This window comes from Chenopodium album, chromosome 20, assembly GCF_948465745.1.
Source record: "Chenopodium album chromosome 20, dcCheAlbu1.1, whole genome shotgun sequence".
NCBI lineage: Eukaryota > Viridiplantae > Streptophyta > Magnoliopsida > Caryophyllales > Amaranthaceae > Chenopodium > Chenopodium album.
The window spans coordinates 31,643,323-31,662,133 of record NC_137853.1 but is presented as its reverse complement, the minus strand read 5'-3'; the positions used below and the strand labels follow the sequence as shown (position 1 = coordinate 31,662,133).

The window sequence follows — 18,811 nt, the reverse complement described above, 5'->3', positions numbered from 1 at the left end:
CTCTTGTGGCTCTGTAATTCTGTAAACACCACAAAGTAAAAATCAGGTGAAATGTTTGAATCAAAATTTGTGTTTTATAAATGTAATTGAGCCCAATCCCAAATAAGCCATCCCAAAATCCTTAATTTGAGCCTTTTAAATATCCGGCAAATTTGTCAAAAAAAAACCTTTTAAATGCACCATTTTGCGAAAAAAAACCTTTTAAAAGCTTTTTTGTTAAAAAAAACCCGATCGAACTTAATAATTTTTTGTTCAAAGAAACCTAGTATCACTAATTAACTCAATTAACCTCTAATCTCTTTTAATTACTCTCTAACACTCACTTAACTACTAAATAATTAAATTAATTTATAAATTAAAAAAATTAACAACCACCACCACTTTAACCACCAACCCAACCACCTTCCTTTCTCTCCCCTTCCCCTGGCAGCCACTCCAACCACAGGTGACCGAACTCCACTGCCGCCGACCCCCTTCTCTTTCCCTCTTACCACCTCAGCCACGAAAACCACCTACGACCGACCCCCTCTTAAAGCCTAACCCCGACAACCTTCCTACCCACCATCTCAGCCGCGAAAACCACCCCAACCACACCCACTCGATTGGAGTTCCTGAAATACCACAGCCCACAAAAATCTATCTCGATCGGAATCCCCTCTTCTACTTCACTTTTTCCCCCTTCTTCAACCACCATCAACATTCAACCATTTACAATTATTCAATTTTGAAAACTCGAAAATGTTGCTTGAAAACATGGCGCTGAAGATCGGAAATCGCCATTGACGGGGTTGATTTGCTTAATTTGTGGAATTTGTTGTTGATTTGCTCTTTTTTGCTTTAGGTTTTGATAATCTTAAGGTGGGTTGTCGGGTTTAGGGTTTCGAAAGGGGGTGGCCGGACGTGTAGTTGGGTCACCGGAGGTGGAGGGTTTAAGGCAGTGGCTGAGTTGGGGGAGGGGGCTGCTGCAGGGGAAGGGGATTGCTGCAGGGGAAGGGGAAAGGGAGGAGGGTGGCTGGTGGTTAGAGACTTAGAGTGGTGGTGGTGTTTTTTATTTATTTTTTAAGTTATATATCAAATAGTTAAGTGAGTGTTAGAGAGTAATTAAAAGAGATTAGAGGTTAATTGAGTTAATTAGTGATACTAGGTTTCTTTGAACAAAAAATTATTAAGTTCGGATTTTTTTTAACAAAAAAATTTTTAAAAGGTTTTTTTTCGCAAAATGGTGCATTTAAAAGGTTTTTTCAAATTTGCCTAAATATCCATTAACTCAAAAATTCAAAACAATAAATAAAAAACATACTCGTATTATCCAATTCCGCCATGGGAGTAGCAGAGTAACAGCTAACCATCAATAGCAAAACCATTTTCCATCATTCTACTCTCTAACAAATCTCTGCAACAACACAAAATGCTACTCTCCTTTCTCTCTCCTCTCCACCTCTCTTCCACCACTCTCACCACTCCCCGCCGCTTCACTTCCGCCGCCGTCCGCACCCAACCACCACCACCACCACCACCGTCAGCGCCGCCTACTTCCCTCTCCTTAAACCCTAACAATCTCAATTCTTCACCCCCTCCTTCTTCTCTCTCTTGCGCTCTTCAGTGCCCCCATTTTCACTCGTATGTTCTTCAATTTCTTCTTTGTCTTCAATTTCTGATTATATTTTGTTGAAACTTGTTTGATTTTATTTGATTTTGGTTAGTTGTTCGGGTTGTACGCACGAGTTTGACCTTCATCATCCGAGTATTGTTGATGAGGCTGCCGAGTTCTTTAAGCGTTACGGTGTTTCTGATTTTACTTTCGACAGTTGTAGACTGGTATGATAATTGCCAGTTAGTTCATTTCATTAATTAGTTTATTTATTACGTAATTCTTTTGTTTTTGTTGTGGACAGTTTGTTCTACTAGTACTATTTGGTGTTTTGTGCAATTCGTATTCGAATTTGTTCATTGCTAAGTACGGTAATATGTTTGCTATTGTTCAAAAAATCAAATTATTCCCTCCGTCCAACTTTGATAGGCCACATTATATCGACTTTGATAGGTTATGTTAGGTGTGATTTTTAAAGGATTATAATCAAACTATATACAATGGTTGAAGATAAGTATTTTATTATGATACTGCAACCACTTTTATTTTAAAAAATTAAAAAAGCAAGTGATACAGAAATTAATACTACCTCGTTTCATATTATTTGCAGCGATTAGACATTATCTACTCACACTTTATGTTGAATCATTGCAAATAATATAAAAAATGAGCCACCGAGGTAGTAGTTTAACTTAGGGCCTGTTCTCATACGTTGAAATTCAGTTCAGTTTAGTTCAGCTCCTAATTTCCTTCTCTTATAAAATATTCATTTCAGTTCAGCTGAGTTCAATCAATGAGAACATGCCCTTAGTTAGTGAATAGTAACCTGTTATTTGGGACATCTAAAAATAGAATTGTACTCCACAGCTTATAGAAGTGGGGGAAGGTGGTTCATGCAAATGCATACAAGGCATAATATGATTTTTATGTTAATTTTCCGAATTATGAAGATTATTATTGTACAAAACCCAAGGTTTTGTTTATAGAATCTCTTGGTATGAATTACTGTAGTGCATTGTGAGTTATGTGCAGTGTTATGGAATCAAATTCATTTCAACGTTAATTATGTCGAAATTGGAATGCAGTATGGTTGGAGATGTCGGGCAAAGCTTGCTGTACGTGGTTCATCAGCTAACCCTATGATCGGCCTGTACGAGGAGGGTACACATAATGTTGTGGACATTCCTGAATGCAGAGGTTTGACTTTTGAGCTCTATCTCACAGTTTTACATGTTTAAAACAACAATTTTGAGCTCTATCATATTTGAGTAATTTGACATATTACTTCAGTAAAAGTTGGGTTTAGCAAATTATTTGCATTTTACCAAAAGTAATTTCAGATTAGCTAAAATTGGTTGATTTGAGAAAAATTAAGTTGAACAGAACATGGGCTTCTAGCTTTCTTGTTCATTAATCTATTTTCGATTACATCATTTAATCATGTCTGTTAATTGGGTTGCAGCTCATCATCCCAACATTAACGCAGCTGTTGAGCTACTTCGAAAAGGTTTGTTTGTTTTTGTTTTATGCTTGATGTAGAGCAAACTTTTTCTTCCAGAGTTATAGTCTATGAATATATTTTAAGTTGTGTAATATATACTCTTATTTATATTATTTTTTATTGTGGGGTTTCTTAGGTATTGCTAAATTGGAAGTCGAACCGTATGATGAAGACTTGGGGACCGGTGAATTGCGATATGTGCAAGTTAGTGTTGATTTGCTATTTTAGATTTAACTAGCTATTTCACATTCGTAACCTTATCCATATTATTGATTTTGACTTTTTGAGTGTGTGTGCAGATGGTCGTGACAACGCATAGCACATCCCTTCCCTTTAATGAAAGATATAGAAATGGTTATCATCTATACACATGCTAGCTTAAATTTGAATTGTTTAGTTTGAGATTGTTAATGTTTTATTCTGTTGAATTTTTTGGAGCCTGACATACCTTTATTTAGGTAAAGTGCAGGTGACATTAGTTTGGAACTCAAGAAGTGAGACGACACAAAGCTCTGAGAAGCTTAACTCATTGGCCAATGTAAGTTTTTTTTAACTATATAAGGAAATCCAAAACAAATTTTGTGCTACTTATGCATCACTTTTGAGAAAGTGTTTTTGGGAAGATCATATCATGGGAAGTTAAAGAAATGCTAAATCAAATTAGGATTAGTGACCACATTTTAGCAAAATACTTATTAGAATAATAGCTTTTTTGGGCTTCAACATGTGATAGCGTGAAGAATCTGTATATAAAATTTAGACAACGCTTCAATCAATGGTTACTTTTGATGTTTTAGCCCTAAAGTGTCACATATAATGAATATATTGAACCCTATTCCCCCAAAGTTATAGTGATTTCATAGTTTATTTGCTTTGTGTGATTAACTTTAAAAGGCAAACAGGGAGAGAGATTGAGAGAATAAGTTAACCAAATTTTGAAGAAGACTATTGGCAGCAGATGGAGAAATTTTCTGCAATTTCTATACAATGAAGAAATGCGTGTAGGGTATAGCTTTGCAGAGGGTTTATGAATTGGGTATGGTCTTTACTTAATATTTATAAGAAAGAGTTCTAAACCTTTTACAAGTGCTGTTGACAAGCTCTTGCCATAAGTCAGGGAATAATAATTAGGCCCATAAACATAAGGCTGTTACTTTTACATGTCTTTCTGTAGTTTAGAGAGTGGAGATCCATAGATTCCACAAAAGAGAGAAAGAAAGATCCTATTTCTTACTTTCATACTGTCTCTTTCTTACAAAAAGTACCATCAGATAGCCATATATTGGAGGGTGATATTCTTAAATGAGAAGACCTCAAGACCTCAAATATTTGTATTTGTGTGGCTTGTCAATCAACTAAGCACCATAGTTTTCTATCGGTAAAGTATAAGCATGAAAAAACTGTAAATCCTTGTATTTATCATCATTTTTCCACCCAAAAGCCCCAAACACAAGTGTAGGTTGTTCATTCAGACATACAACTTAGCACTCTTTTTTATTTGGTAAGGACCAAGGTTTCTGAAACCTGGAACTTATTCTCCACTCGTTGAGATTGTTTGAGAAAATTGATATGCAAGCAACACCCAATTTTTTTTTTTTTTTTGATCACATTAATGACTTATAACAAGCTGGTTGAGTGCTAGCTGCACAGGGAAATGAGATGAAAGAACAATTTTTCTAGCTGCCCATTCTTATTTCAGTGTTTGCACTCACTTTAATAGGGGTGCTTAGATATTTGGTGCTGACTTTTTTTGACACAGACATTATATAAAAATAAATATACAACATTTATTTTTCGTTTTAGATGGAAGCCCTAACATCGCCTATATGATTAAGGGGTGGATTGTATTGAAAATTATTATATACACCTTGGAGTAAGGTGCACCTTATGTTATTACCTGCTCATTCAATATTTTTTAATTTAAAAAAGGAAAATTTGTTAATTACTACCTCAAAAAAGGGGTCTTTGTGAATTACTACCCCTAAAAAAAAAGTTGTTAATTACTACCCTAAAACTGATGAATTGTATAGATTGCTACCCTTTTCCCTAATCAGCCCCTAATTAGGTGATTTAATCTATTAATGATATTATTATCCGACTAATTTGTAATTAGTTGTTTTTTAACCTTAAATAATTAATTAAACCCTCCACACCACCATTGCACCACCTCCGGCTACCTTTCACCAACTACCGAACCTACCTCCTCCAACTCCCCACCATGACAACACCCCTTTCTCGGTCCCCACTCTAAAACCACCATTTTCCCACCCTAAAACCACCTTCTTTTCGATACCCCCATCCCTTACCCACGGCGGCCCTGACCCCCTACCCCTCGCCGGAAAACCTTGCTCGACCATCCCTAGTCTTCCTTTATCCCCTTTCCCCCTAATCACCACCCTAGGGTTTCAATTTTAGGGCTTTAGGGTTTTAATTTTGGAACATTAGGGTGGTGATTAAAGGGGGAAGGGGGTGGAGGAGGCTTAAGGAGGGCCTAATAGGGTTCTCTGGCAAGGGGGAGGGGGCTTGGGTCGCCGGTGGGTGGGAAGGAGGGATGTTTTCGAGGGTTGGAGGGATTGTTGGGGGGTTTAGAGGCGGTGCAATGGGTGGATTAGAGGTGGGGTGGATGCCGGGGCGGTGGTAGGCTGCCGGAGATGGTGGGGATGGGATAAGGGGGTTGTTGGAGGTGGTGGAGTGGTGGTTTAGAGGTGGTGTTAGGGTTTATTTAATTAATCATGCCTTAAAAGTAACTAATAACAAATTAGCCTGTAATGATATCATTAATAGATTAAATCACCTAATTAGGGGCTGATTAGGGAAAAGGGTAGCAATCTATAGAATTCATCAGTTTTAAGGTAGTAATTAACAACTTTTTTTTAGGGGTAGTAATTAACAAAGGCCCCTTTTTTGAGGTAGTAATTAACAAATTTTCCTTTAAAAAATATCAAACGAGTAAAAAACCACCCTTGGGTGCACCTAGCTCTATCACCCGATGTCTAGGATTATATGGGTAGTGATGAAAATGAGGTGTGATTGACTAAAATGGAGTTTATTTGTTTATTTTTTTTGGCCCATAATGCCGAGATAATGTAAGAATATAGTTTAAGTTGATTAGGAGGAGGATTTGTTTTTCTTCGTCAATAGTTGCTTTCTTATTGCTGCCTTCACGGTAGGTAGTGGTTGTTATGGTCAAAAGTGTGCACTGAATATTGCTCATCCCCTCTTAGAGAAACATTTTTGTAAGGAGGGAGTAAATTGGAACAACCTATGTTGCCCAAAAACCCTTTATTTTGGTACAAGGATCAATATATACATATAGGAAACATATTCAATGGGAAGATTTAACATGAGAATGATATATGTGCAACTTTTTTTTACCAAAATGAGCAAACTTTAGAAGCCAAATGTGTATATTATTTACTAGTATTTTTTTTGTTGAAAGGGGAAAAAAAATAAATTACATTCTATTCAAAAAATCACACTTAAAATTTGAGCCAAAACTATTTGCACATTTGGCTCTAAAAAATTGCACATTTAGTTTGAAAAATATGCACATTAGATCCTTCTCTCTTTTTTATTGATTTTATTTTATTTTATTGTATTTTATTTTTTTTGGTCTGAATATTTTTACTGTTGGTTTTATAAGTTATAATCTGTTAAGATTTTTGCTTTCAGTTTCTACGGACAAATGGTGGGCAAAGGAGCAATGCTAACATAATTCATTCTGTTTGGGCTAATTTTCAGACTTCAAACAGCAATGTAAGTACATACTTTGTGTGTCAAAAATATGTTGAAAATATGGTGTCATAAGCTGTTTTGTTTTCACAAATGACTATTTTAAAGTACTTTTTGGGATATCCAACTCTTCCTTTATTTATTTAAGTATTATTTCCAGGAGTTTCATTAAATTTAGTTCTCTAGGTTTATGATTTAGAGCCTTGCAAAATGATATGGAGTAAATGATAGGAGGAACGCAATGAAGTAAGAAAAATGGGGAGGGAAGAACATAAGCAAATTTGAACTTATGAGAGATATAAGATTATAAGATAGAAAACAAAGGACAGAGTCTGAATTGCCATTTAGCAAAAGTTTTCGTAAAAGAATGTTTGATGAGGAAAAGAACTGGGGGTCAGTGGGAGTAAATGTATCTATCAGTGGGAGTAAATGTAGAATTTTAGAACGATAAAAAGGTCAATATGTTAACTCCTGTTGAGCAATAGTCCAATGCAGGTTTCTATCTGAATGAGATGTTCGACTCTTCTTTCCTTGAATGTCGATTTTAAAATTACACCTTTGAGTTAGAATAGTGTCCTAACTAGTTTAATACGTTCCTCAATTTTAATACTTTTTTTTAAAAATTTCTATTTAGTAGATTAGCAAGGAATTAGTTTACAGAAAATTTCTAAATAAAGCAGAAACAAATGTACTGTTTAACAAATGTAGAGTAAAATTTTTTATGCTCAAGAAACTTCTGAATCTTTGTGTATACTCGATATTAGAAACTTACTGTCTAAAAAATTATCTCAAAAGTCAGTCTGAGAACCTTCACACATTGGCACTCTGTTACTTTTCCTGTTTTCCATGTATAAGTTTGTTCTTAGATATTTGAGTAAGGAAAATAACAAAATTTATAACAAATCGTTTGTAAGATACTGCTCCATACACTGTCTTACTAAATCTAGGCAATTGAGTTCTGTCAACCTCTTCTTAAAATTATTGTAACTAACTTTACTACTCAGCACGGGCTTAAAGTTCCTTGACCAAGATACACTTGTTAATAATGCAGATAATTTTTGGCAATAGATGGAGACATCTTGTTGGTGAAAGAGACTTTTGGGAGCATGTTGGAGGAATTGATATCTATCTGACTCCTTCTAGCTTTGGACAAGCAAATACACGGGTATGATACTGTAATCTTGAAAAGACTCTCTCATTCTTAATGAGATGGAGTGATATATGTATAATGCAGTTTGCATTAACATCTACCAAGCATTGTATATCCTGCCATTTTGGTCTAATCTACATGGTCCTCTTTAAGTCATTTAATTCATAATTATATATTTTGATCAGTTTGGTATTATGATCATAAATTTTCAAAGCCTTTGTTTCCATTATGGAGGACATAGATGCATCTTGCACACTTTTGAAAGTATACACAGCTTATTTGTTTTGGTCTTTCTGCAGACTGACTTCAAATTTTTTCTTCATTCATAGGCTTTTGATTCATTGCTCCGCAAGTTACATAAGTATGTTCCTTATGGTTCAGCAGTAACTGATTTGTATGGAGGAGCTGGTGTTATTGGATTATCATTAGCCGTTGCAAAAAAATGCAGGTACGAACTTATCTTTTATACTTAAGGGGCGTATACTCCTCTTATTATAAAAAAAAAAAGTATTCCGATTCTCTAATCTTCTAATGTAATTCTATTGTCTTTTCTGCTCCTCTTTTTTCTGAGGTTCTCAGAAGTGTCAGGTGTGTTGAGATTAACAAGGAGTCAAAGCACTGCTTTGAGAAGACAGTCAGCCGTTTACCCAGTGTTGATAGCAACATGAGCTGGCATAACGTAGATGCTGCTCTGGTAAGCTTTGGTCACTCTAATCACTCGATATGTACCTTTCCACCTACTGGAATTCCCAAATTAAGCCCGTAGATTTTTGGGTTAGGAGGTTCTATAAGACCGTCCATGGTGTCTATTACAACCTCAAAAGTTTGCGTCTGTATTTACATGTGATAATGATTAATGATTGCAATCTTTGACATATAAGCTATGTTCTAGCTTGTTCTGGGTAGCCACTAACATGGTATATCAATTGTTTGAAGGCAAGAGCCTTAGTTCTCTTGTTTTTAGTTACTGACATGGAACATGTTTGGGTAGCTAGCGATAGTGTATTGTGTGTAGTGAGTTTGATAGAACTGTTTTGAGATGATTTCTGTTGCTATTAAAACTGCTCTAAGATCTATGGGCAAAGAAGATACTAATGTAAAAGGGGTCGCGCCTTGTGAAGCTGCTTAATGCTTGAAATGCCAGTATTTCAGGAGTGTTATTTGCAGTGAAAATCATTCATCACGATTGTGTATGTCCCTTGAAAACTCTTTCAGCTATTTAAATGATGTTTTGTTTATATGATAGTATGATACTAGTGTAAATTAAGCGTTTTATTGGTGCTGAACCAGTTATTACCTTTATCTCACTGTAAAAGATTTTAGTTTTCCTAGTAAGTTTATTCATGCATGATGTGACCATTTTTTAGGGTGCATTTTAGTCACCTGTATCAGAATGTATCCAAACTTTACTTAATTCAGTCATAAATTGAACTAAAGTAACCCTTTACCGTTATCTGAATTTATCAACCTTTATCAAAACTTTATTTTTTCGGGATATAAGTGGAAATAAGGTGAGCAAAATAGGGCCTTAGAGACTATATTAAGGTATATGTGGTACTTCTCACAGAATTTGTCACGCACAGCAAGTGCGTTGATGCTTGCATTCTATATGCCTTGTGGCCTTGTGGGTATATGTAATGCAACTTTATGGGACTTTGGTTTTAAGAAAGAAGATCCCTGGCAGTATTATCTTTTGTTCTTGCTAATAAATTCTTTGGCTTGATGGGGGTATGTAGATTAGATTAGAGATGGACTTGATACTACTTTGATAGCGATTGAAGTAGAGCTATCCCTGATGTAGAGGTCTTGCTTATTGGGATAGAAAAGATGTGCTAGATGATATCACTTTACTCTTAATCACCTCCGTCCTACCTTCCCTTCTCAATCTATCTTTCTTTTCCAATTCTCCTTTTGTTTGGACAGGGTGTAATTCCGTGTGAATAGAGCTTGTGATTTATTGATGTTTGTTACTTGGCCAGGAACCTCTTTCATGGTTGGTGGGATCTGATGTAATTGTGGTTGATCCTCCCCGAAAAGGGCTGGATGACTCACTGCTTAGTGCATTACAGACTATATCATCAGTAAAGCGCATGGCAGTTGCTTCTTCCAGGTAGTTATTTTCTTTCAATATGGCCGTGATGTTAGGATCAAGAATTTCACAGTTCTGCACTCGCTCATGAACTAATGCATGAAACTTATTTCAATTTGCTATTTCCTAAATTTGTAGCTCTCCCTCAAATTTGAAAGAGGAAAAAAGACCATGGATCTTGCGAGAAAGAGAAGCTTCTGTCAGTGTACAAGGCTCAAATAGGCCAGACGAAAGTGATGTGCTTCCTCAAACACTTGTTTATATAAGCTGTGGATGGGATAGCTTCAAAAAGGTGCTAAAAATAAATGATTCGTCATCATGATTACTATTGCATTGGACATGGATTTAAACTATACTTTAGTTTTAAACAAAATATACAAGTCAGTTTCTAATTTCATAGTTAATCTGCAGGACTGCAAACAGCTGTTATCAAACAAGGCTTGGCTTTTGGAAAAAGCTCATGGCTTTAACTTTTTTCCTGGAACACAAAGGTAAGCCTGATTTGCATCTACATGTTAACCTTCCTTAGTATTTTCAAATTATATGTGTTAGTTTATCCATGCTCGTATACTTCAGAGAATCATTCATTTGATTATTAGCAAGTTAATTTTCGTAAATTTTGATATTATTTCAAGTTTGGACCTCACCAATTCTGTTCTAACTTTTTTTTGGGTGAAGAATTGTGTACTTCTCTGGTCATGGTTATGTATAGGGCTTTGTTTGTACTAAATTCACCACGGTTTAGCATGTACTTGTCCACTGGAATTTCCATACCCGAGAACCTGAAGATAACATAACCCTTCTCCAGGCCCCAACATCCTGATTCTGTGTCTATCTACAATATTTTGTGCATGTTTGTGTGGAGATGCAGTAGCGAGAGATAGTGATTAAATTATACTTCTGTTTGATATTATTGATGGGAGTGTCTAGCCACTTGAAGGCCTGGGGTTGAAAATTTCTTTAGTGATGATTTAATTGCATTGCTAATACGTAGTTCAACCATGTATCAAGCTTCCCCAAATCCTCTTCCTCTTCATTTCAAATTTTTTTTTTTTTTTTTTCCTGATTTTCTATTTGTTGCGGATTTTTTCATAAAAAGTTTTTATCCATGATGCATATTTCAGTCTCTCATTCCTGGAAGTTTTAGCTACCCTCTACAGAAACAATGTTGAAAAATGAAATTCTAATGAAGTTCATGTACTCCATAATAATGTTTGTTCACGTCTCTTTATCTTTTCTGCCTATCACTGGGTTTAGATTTCACACTCTGGATTGGTTGGTAAGATGCAATTCCATTATTAAGGTAATAGTTTGGTCTCATTTAACATATAATGTTGGAAATGAATAGGATCCTATTTTCACTAATGTTTCCCTTTAGTTACTTATCTGGGTTTGACAAAACTCATGCAATGAAGAAGACCATATTAGCTTGATGCTTTGGTCTTTGTTCAAATGCTCTACTAGTACTCGTCTTGTTTGGTGTAGCAAAGCCATTGCTAGAACATATATAGACAGATTTTGTACCGACGTAGTTTGAGCAGAGTCTATGGTATCTGGAATGTTCATGCATGGCCTCTAAATTGTAATTATCTTTTATTAATATCATTGCACATTCATCAGAAGATCTAATGTTACTAGTTTATTCTGCTCCCTTCAAGTAAACTGATAAGTAATAGTGTTTCTTTTCATAGGGATCAGGTTGATATTGCTTTCTTAATTTTTTTTTATTTATTTTTTATTTATTTTTTATTATTTTTTTTTAAAAGGATGCTTTTCTTAATTTACGAATAACTATATTCTATTTTTGTTGCAGTATTGAGGTTTTGGCCATATTTAAACGAGGTTCTGGGTCGAATGATAAAAAAAAGGTGTCCAAAAAAAAGAAGCCTAAGAAATCATCACAAGGATAATCATAATACTGTATATCTGCAATTGGCTTTAGTTGCTGTGTCAAGGTCTTGGACTTATCCAAGAGTGAGCCGATGTTGGACCTTGATAATGAAGGCAAAGTGAGAAACCACTGAATCAATGAGACGAAGCATTGACTAATGCCTCTATGTTTGAATTCAGGCGTGTATGTCTAGCAACATAGAAGCAGAGTAAAGCCAGAAAGGGAGGAAACTGTACAAGAAATGTTGAATATGAGCTCCTATTGCAGTGCTGCTTTTGTAGTGAATGTGTTCCTTTATAGATAGATAATATGTAATATGTGGGGAGCCTACACAAACTTTACTTATGACTATTCTTTAAAATTTACAACCTTGTACATATTATATCGGAACAAAGAATGCAAAATTGAGAGCTGTGGAAAAAATGCAATGCAAATCTGTTGATTCGATGAGACAAATTCTGCACATCTGAGCTTTTGGATGAATTCATTTCTGCTTTTCCCTGCCTTTGGCTCTTGCTATGTGAGGGAACACACTCTGAATGTTGTGGGCTCTCAAATCTTGCCTTGTTAAGATTCCGATCACAGGATATATCTGCACAAAGAAATAAAACCATCTTATTAGGTGCTGAATAAAGTCACCACTCAGAAGCTGTTCTTTTTCAACTCCTTGGGATATGTCACCCACAAGGCCAAAAGGTTGACTAAGATTTTTGCAGGTAGTCAGATGTTTTATGAGATATGACAGATTGTAACTTACCCCATCACCTTGGTACTTTGGCACGATGAGCATATGGCGAAGTGCAACCTGCCTGAACAGTACCATTGCCTTTGCGACTGACATGTCCTCTATCACGGTATAAGGAGTTTTGTTTGTGAAAGGGTGCAGATCAACATACATCCCCATTTCATGCTTTTCTATGGCTACTTGCTCGAAGTTCAGGTCTCTTTCTGCTAATTCAACCCAGGTAAATTTCTCTCTTACTTCCCATTCCTCTGTTCTTCTTGGTTGCTCCAGAAACCACTTTTTCTTCAGCACAGCTACAAGATGAGTTCTTAAAATTAGCCCGTGCAACTCCCTTGCCTTTATATTGCCTCTTGTTGGGATTGTTACATGATCATCTATGATAGGAAAACCATTGTGTGTAGTATTTTTCAGGACATCTACAATTCGAGATACCTTCTCAATTCCTCGAAGACTAACTACTGGAGGCTTCACATCAGCAAGCTCTCCAACAGTGATATTTCTCATCCATGGTTCAGGATTTGCATCTAAGAAAGGTAGGCCTTTTAGATCTAGTATGATCTCATAGATACTCAGGTTAAAGCAATCTCCCACTGATTTTGCAATGAGAAGAACGACCATTGTTATGGGGAGTAACAAGAGGTTGTTGGTGAGTTCGAGGAAAATCACACAAAGTGACACAGTCATCCTCATCGAGCCAGCCATGAGAGATGCTGCACCTAGGACTGCATAAAGCCCTCGATCAATCTTTGTGTAACTTCCCATGGCAATGCCAAGCAAACGGCCATATGCTGAACCTATGAGAATGATAGGTAGGAAGAGTCCAGAAGGTACAGCAATGCCAAAGGTAAAGAGTCCCAGGATACAGTACAACACAAAGTATATCACGAGAGTGATTGGGCGAAACTCTCCTGGTGTATTTGTGGAGAAAATATTACGAACAGCATCATCGTTGGTAGAAAACAGTAAACTGGCAAGGTCATTGTAATAGCCTTTTGGGCAGTTGAATCTCTTGTAGTTCCCTGATCTTCCTGTCGTGGAGCAGTCAAAATTTGATAGGGATGGATCACATTCTGTGCAACTCACAAGGAAAGGCAAGCCATACATGCACACAGAGGTAAAAACTGAGACTGTAAGACTTAGAAGGATCTTTGCTAATTTTCCCCTCCTGCAGCAGGATAGAATATCATCAGAAACATGGATCAAAACTCAATATAAAAGGTTTTAGATTATGATTATGGCAATGCAATTTTTCTACATTGTAAATGGAGTGTTTTATGTTTATGTCCAAAGAAATGCACCTTCACTTGTTTCCTTGTCATTTGATCACCACTTTCAACATTATGAATGTTCATACAAGTGAAGAAACATATTTGCGGAAGAACTTTATGAATGAAGATGGTAGGATATTGCAAAAAGTGGCTTAATCCCACAATTTGAAAAAGAACCTGTTTAAAAAGAGGGAGAAATCGTCTTTATAGGAGAGGCTTCTACCCGTGGGGAACTTCACCTGTTCCCCATGAATTGCTGTGGACATATAGATACTTTCTATGGACACTGTAGGTGTGATATTTGGATTTGACCTCAGAAAGTAAAATATGTGAAGTATAAGCCAGTATTATATAGAATTTTTTTGAGTTTACAATGCATAAAGTATCATGTGGAACTTTGAAGTTAACTTGTATGTTTTAGCCATGTTAGAATTTATTTTAAGTGATTATGTAGTGTGATTTAGAAGCAATGATTTGAGAAGAGTATACTTGATGGGATATGTTTATCAATCTAAGAAAATTAGTGAGAATCTTGTATATCCTAATAGATTTTGTAGTTTGTACCTCATCATTAATTCTTTGTCTACCAAACATGATGTAAAAACTGAACAATATAGTTCCTTTTTGTATTGATTTTTGTTTCTATGACCATGAAAACAATGATATATTCAGGATATCTAGAATTAGATTCGATGAAACAGTGGATTAGTTCAAGAGATCAAAATTGGTTAATATGTTGCTTACTCGTTAATGAGATTGTAAAGTCTGAGAATTTTGTGCAGGGCATAGTTGTAAAGACTTCCAAGAACACCACCAATGAGTCCTATGAGGGTGACAGGGATGATATCCATCAGATGGTAATGCACAACAACATTGCTCACATCAAACATGATGAGTCCTCCTCTGCCAAAAAGTCCACATTCTCCAGAGCTGCAGTACTCAATGAAAGTCCTGAGCACTACAACCACGACTGCTGTGCTGAAGAAAGTTCTCCAAAGAAGAGCACTCCTCCACCATGTTGCCACCTCTTCGAGAGCAAAGAGAACCCCTCCCACTGGGGACCTAAAAGCTGCACAAACTCCTGAAGAAGATCCACAGGTGATTAGATCTCTCCGATCCCTGTCATTGTTCATGTAACGATACCACCGCCATTTAACGCGATGCTTTTCTGTTCCACCCTGGCCTAGTAACGAAGCAATGCATGCTCCAATGTGCACTAAGGGCCCTTCTTTGCCAAGGTCCAAGCCAGCAGAGACTGCTCCTATGCTCCCAAATATCTGACAGCACAGAAAAAAGTAACATCTTCAGTCATCATCCAGGTATTAGTTCCTCAGTTAAATATTTCATTCATGTACTCTAGTACCTTATATTTTACACAAGTATATCTTTGCTATTCTAAGAAATAGATTTGTGGCCATTATCTTCATCATTTCTTTGTCTAATTTTCTTTTGTCTTTGAAATATTATCCACTTTTAATAGGTTCTCTGGGTGGGGGGAAATGGATACTTTTTTGCATGATCATGAGGTATGAAAAAGCATGCTCAACCAAATAAAGCCTTTTCCCACCATGTACAATCATTGGCAAAGATACTTTGAGCTACAATTAATGCAATCAAACTCATATCTGCAACTTACTTCACCAGACAAAACTAAAATCCCTATAATTAAGAATACAGAAAAAGTAGACCTAGAGGCGGAATTCCACAAATTTATCTTTTGAAAATAATGATCATGTGTGATTAATTATCAGTCAGTGTCAGAGGTATGACATATAATCAATATCGGAATATACATTGATATACTGTTTCTGATATCAATTATATTCCACATCGCTAATGTCCAGAATCAGATTCACTTTCTAATCTTATTGAATCAAACATGGACAGAGGGATATGGCCATATGGGAATAAGAAAATACTAACCTTAACAAGCAAGGTTGGTAACCCATACATGTTTGGGGTATCAATACCATTAAGGTATGCTTTGATTTCAGGAATACCAGGTCCAGCAGCAGTAGGAGCAAAGAAAACAACTAAAACTGTAGAACTTAGAGTCAGTAAAAAGTTAGCTCCTGTCAACACAATCAACCCCATCATGAACCTGCACCCAAAAAATTTACCCTCAAAATTAGAGTAAAATATTTTAATCATTCTTATTTATTTGAATACAAATAAATAAATAAATAAATAAAAGATTAAACAGTCAGAAATACCTTTCCTGCTCAAGAAAACCAGACACAAGAAGCAACTTATATCCAGAAATATTCTCAACTGCAAGATTTATAAGGGTAGCAATAAGACCAGTTAACAGTCCCACAAGAAATGCAAGTTTCCATTTCAAGAACACATATTGTAATACTTGAATTTTAGATCGACTTCGCCAATCTTGTTTGAACAAATCATTCTCATTGATCCTGTAACATCCATAATAAAACAGTCTCTTACAAAACCATTATAACTTTAAGAGAAACAAGATGGAGTAAGATTAGAGTAAGAAAACATACTCGTAATCGAGGCTTTCTATATACGAAACCTTTGCTCCCACCATAGCTAAGTGACTAGCAGACAGTGTTCTGTTTCTCTTTAAGAGAGGCTGATGTAGAAAGTTGTTTTCAAGGTCTGCTTCTCCATTTACAGAAGCCTCATCTTCTTCCATATTTTGCTGAGTGAGAGCCATCTCGTCGTCTATCGCATTTGAGTTAGTTCCGTTTAATGGTGGTTCTCCAGTTTCTTCCATGGCTTACTCAGGAATTATGATGGGCAATCTTAGTCTCTGCTTCTCAACCTGTTGTTCATAAGTTTCATGAATTAGGTGTGGCTTATATCCCACATTTCATTGATTGCTTGGATAAAGTTACGTATACATGTGTATATATATATATTATAGTATTTTTTTTATTCATTTTACTGTATATAGAGTATTATAGTATTATTGGGTGGCCCATTTTCCACTGCAATTATTAATAAATTCGCCAAGTCATTTTGACATAGTACCTAATTCTTAGGAACATCCTATTATATGCGGAGAAACTTAAAATAAAACAAGATATTTTCAAGACCCTCCATAATTGACAGTTTTCAATTCATCAATTTGGAGAACAACAATTGACACTGGAGATTATTATATCTATTTGTTCAAATCAAATCTTATTGTGTTTTTGAATTATTTTCTTGTCTTAACTATTTCAAGATTCCACTTTATTAAAAAATACTAATTTGTATAATAACATATGTGGTCCTAAGGTTTGAGGGTAAGAAGTTAAAAGTAAAAAGTATTAATCATTATTTAGTCAATCATGTAATATTATCATAAATTTTAAAGTGAATTATATTTTAGAAAAAAAAAAAGGAAAAAAAGAAAAAAAAAAGCTTGAGTTTAGTTTTAATGGCTACATACTTCAATACTTGCATACATGATACTTCCTCCATTTATTTAACAATTTGACTTTTACACTATTTATATACTCGTATATTACTTTGATTAATATTTATGATTGGTTGTGAGCAAAATAAACTCATATGCAATCTTGGTAAATTTATTTTGATTTATATTTTCCTAAAACTATGAAATTTTATAATTTTACGGTACATATTGATAATTAATGATATTAATAATTAAAATAATGCATTGATTTGCATAATGAAAGTTACTACAGAGTACTGTATTAAATAAATATCAAGGAATTATATCACAGCCAAGAATCATTTCTTGATTGGAGGGTGGTTGTGCTACTTGTATTGGGACCTTATTGTCCATGAATTTCTTTTTCTGTTTTTTTCTGAAATTTGTTGTCCACGTTATTTATGTGGATTCAATGTCTCTTTCTTTCATAATCTCTATTAATGGTGCTTTAAGGATGTGTTAAATTAAATTATTACCACTCTGTACTTATGATGAAACTTAATTTCTGCTGATTCTAGACAGTAGACAGTGTAGAATTATCTCCTTTATGTTTTCATTGATTTATAAATTACAATGATTATTCTGAGTACTAAGGAATCTAACTTTCAATTATATTTTTTGATGGACTTTATTCAACTAGTTGATCACATATTTAGTTTTCTTCTAAATGCAACACTTGAACTTTGACACTGTTCTTATACACTTTAATTAGATTAGATTAGATTTGATGATTTATAATTAAGGACAAATATAGTCATGTGTGATCTTATCAAATTCGTCTTGGTTTATATTGTACTTTATTAACTTGAAATTTGTATAATTTTTATATATTAGTATTGCATAATCCTCCGTCCGGTCTGGTTCGGTTCAAAGCCGCCAGCCAGGCTGAAACGAAATTGACACAACACCTCAGCTTTTGCTTAAAGACCAGACTGAGGCTGTGCAAAATCCATGAAAACATGTACTCATAATAATCAATGCTTAATAATTGATATAACGTGTATAAGAATAGTGTAAAAGTTAAAGTAATGCATTTAATTCAAACATGTAATGATTGAGACTTGTTTGGTTCTTTTTTTAATTACTTACTCATGTATTAATCCATCAATACAACATAATAATTGAGATAACGCATTGAGAAGCATATAATATTGTATTTAACAAAAAACAGAGGAAGTATGGTAAATAAAAGTTTTTGTAGTTTATGTTATTATAGATGGTGGCAATACATTTAGTTTTGTAAGGTGACTTTTCAATGTTCATGGAATCATGTTAATGCAACTTTAAATCTTTACTTTATCTCAAAACTAGCATTAACAATTATAAGAATTAATGCTATTTTAAATATTTTTAAAAAAAATCTAATTAGGTTAAATTTATTATTAATCAAATCTTGAAGAATCTATGTGCTCCTATCAGACTGGAGTGTATAAAGCAAAGC

The 18,811-nt window shown here is 35.0% G+C and overlaps 2 protein-coding genes across 2 annotated transcripts; one reads left to right on the top strand and one right to left on the bottom strand.

Moving 5' to 3' along the window:
* Nucleotides 1–1,276: 1,276 nt before the first annotated feature.
* LOC145598924 (uncharacterized) lies at nt 1,277–12,382 on the top strand. The gene is made up of 15 exons (XM_081655327.1): nt 1,277–1,620; nt 1,704–1,818; nt 2,677–2,788; nt 3,054–3,098; nt 3,229–3,296; nt 3,392–3,446; nt 3,551–3,630; nt 6,765–6,848; nt 7,876–7,989; nt 8,304–8,422; nt 8,554–8,668; nt 9,954–10,084; nt 10,202–10,355; nt 10,475–10,554; nt 11,877–12,382. The coding sequence occupies exons 1-15, from the start codon at nt 1,409–1,411 to the stop codon at nt 11,971–11,973; spliced, it is 1,581 nt and encodes a 526-aa protein (XP_081511453.1). The 5' UTR covers nt 1,277–1,408; the 3' UTR covers nt 11,974–12,382.
* Nucleotides 12,258–16,913, bottom strand: LOC145598923 (chloride channel protein CLC-a-like). Its single transcript, XM_081655326.1, has 6 exons — nt 16,472–16,913; nt 16,181–16,381; nt 15,891–16,068; nt 14,712–15,244; nt 12,712–13,864; nt 12,258–12,546 (listed from the first exon to the last, which is right to left on the bottom strand). The coding sequence occupies exons 1-6, from the start codon at nt 16,702–16,704 to the stop codon at nt 12,439–12,441; spliced, it is 2,406 nt and encodes an 801-aa protein (XP_081511452.1). The 5' UTR covers nt 16,705–16,913; the 3' UTR covers nt 12,258–12,438.
* Nucleotides 16,914–18,811: the final 1,898 nt, after the last annotated feature.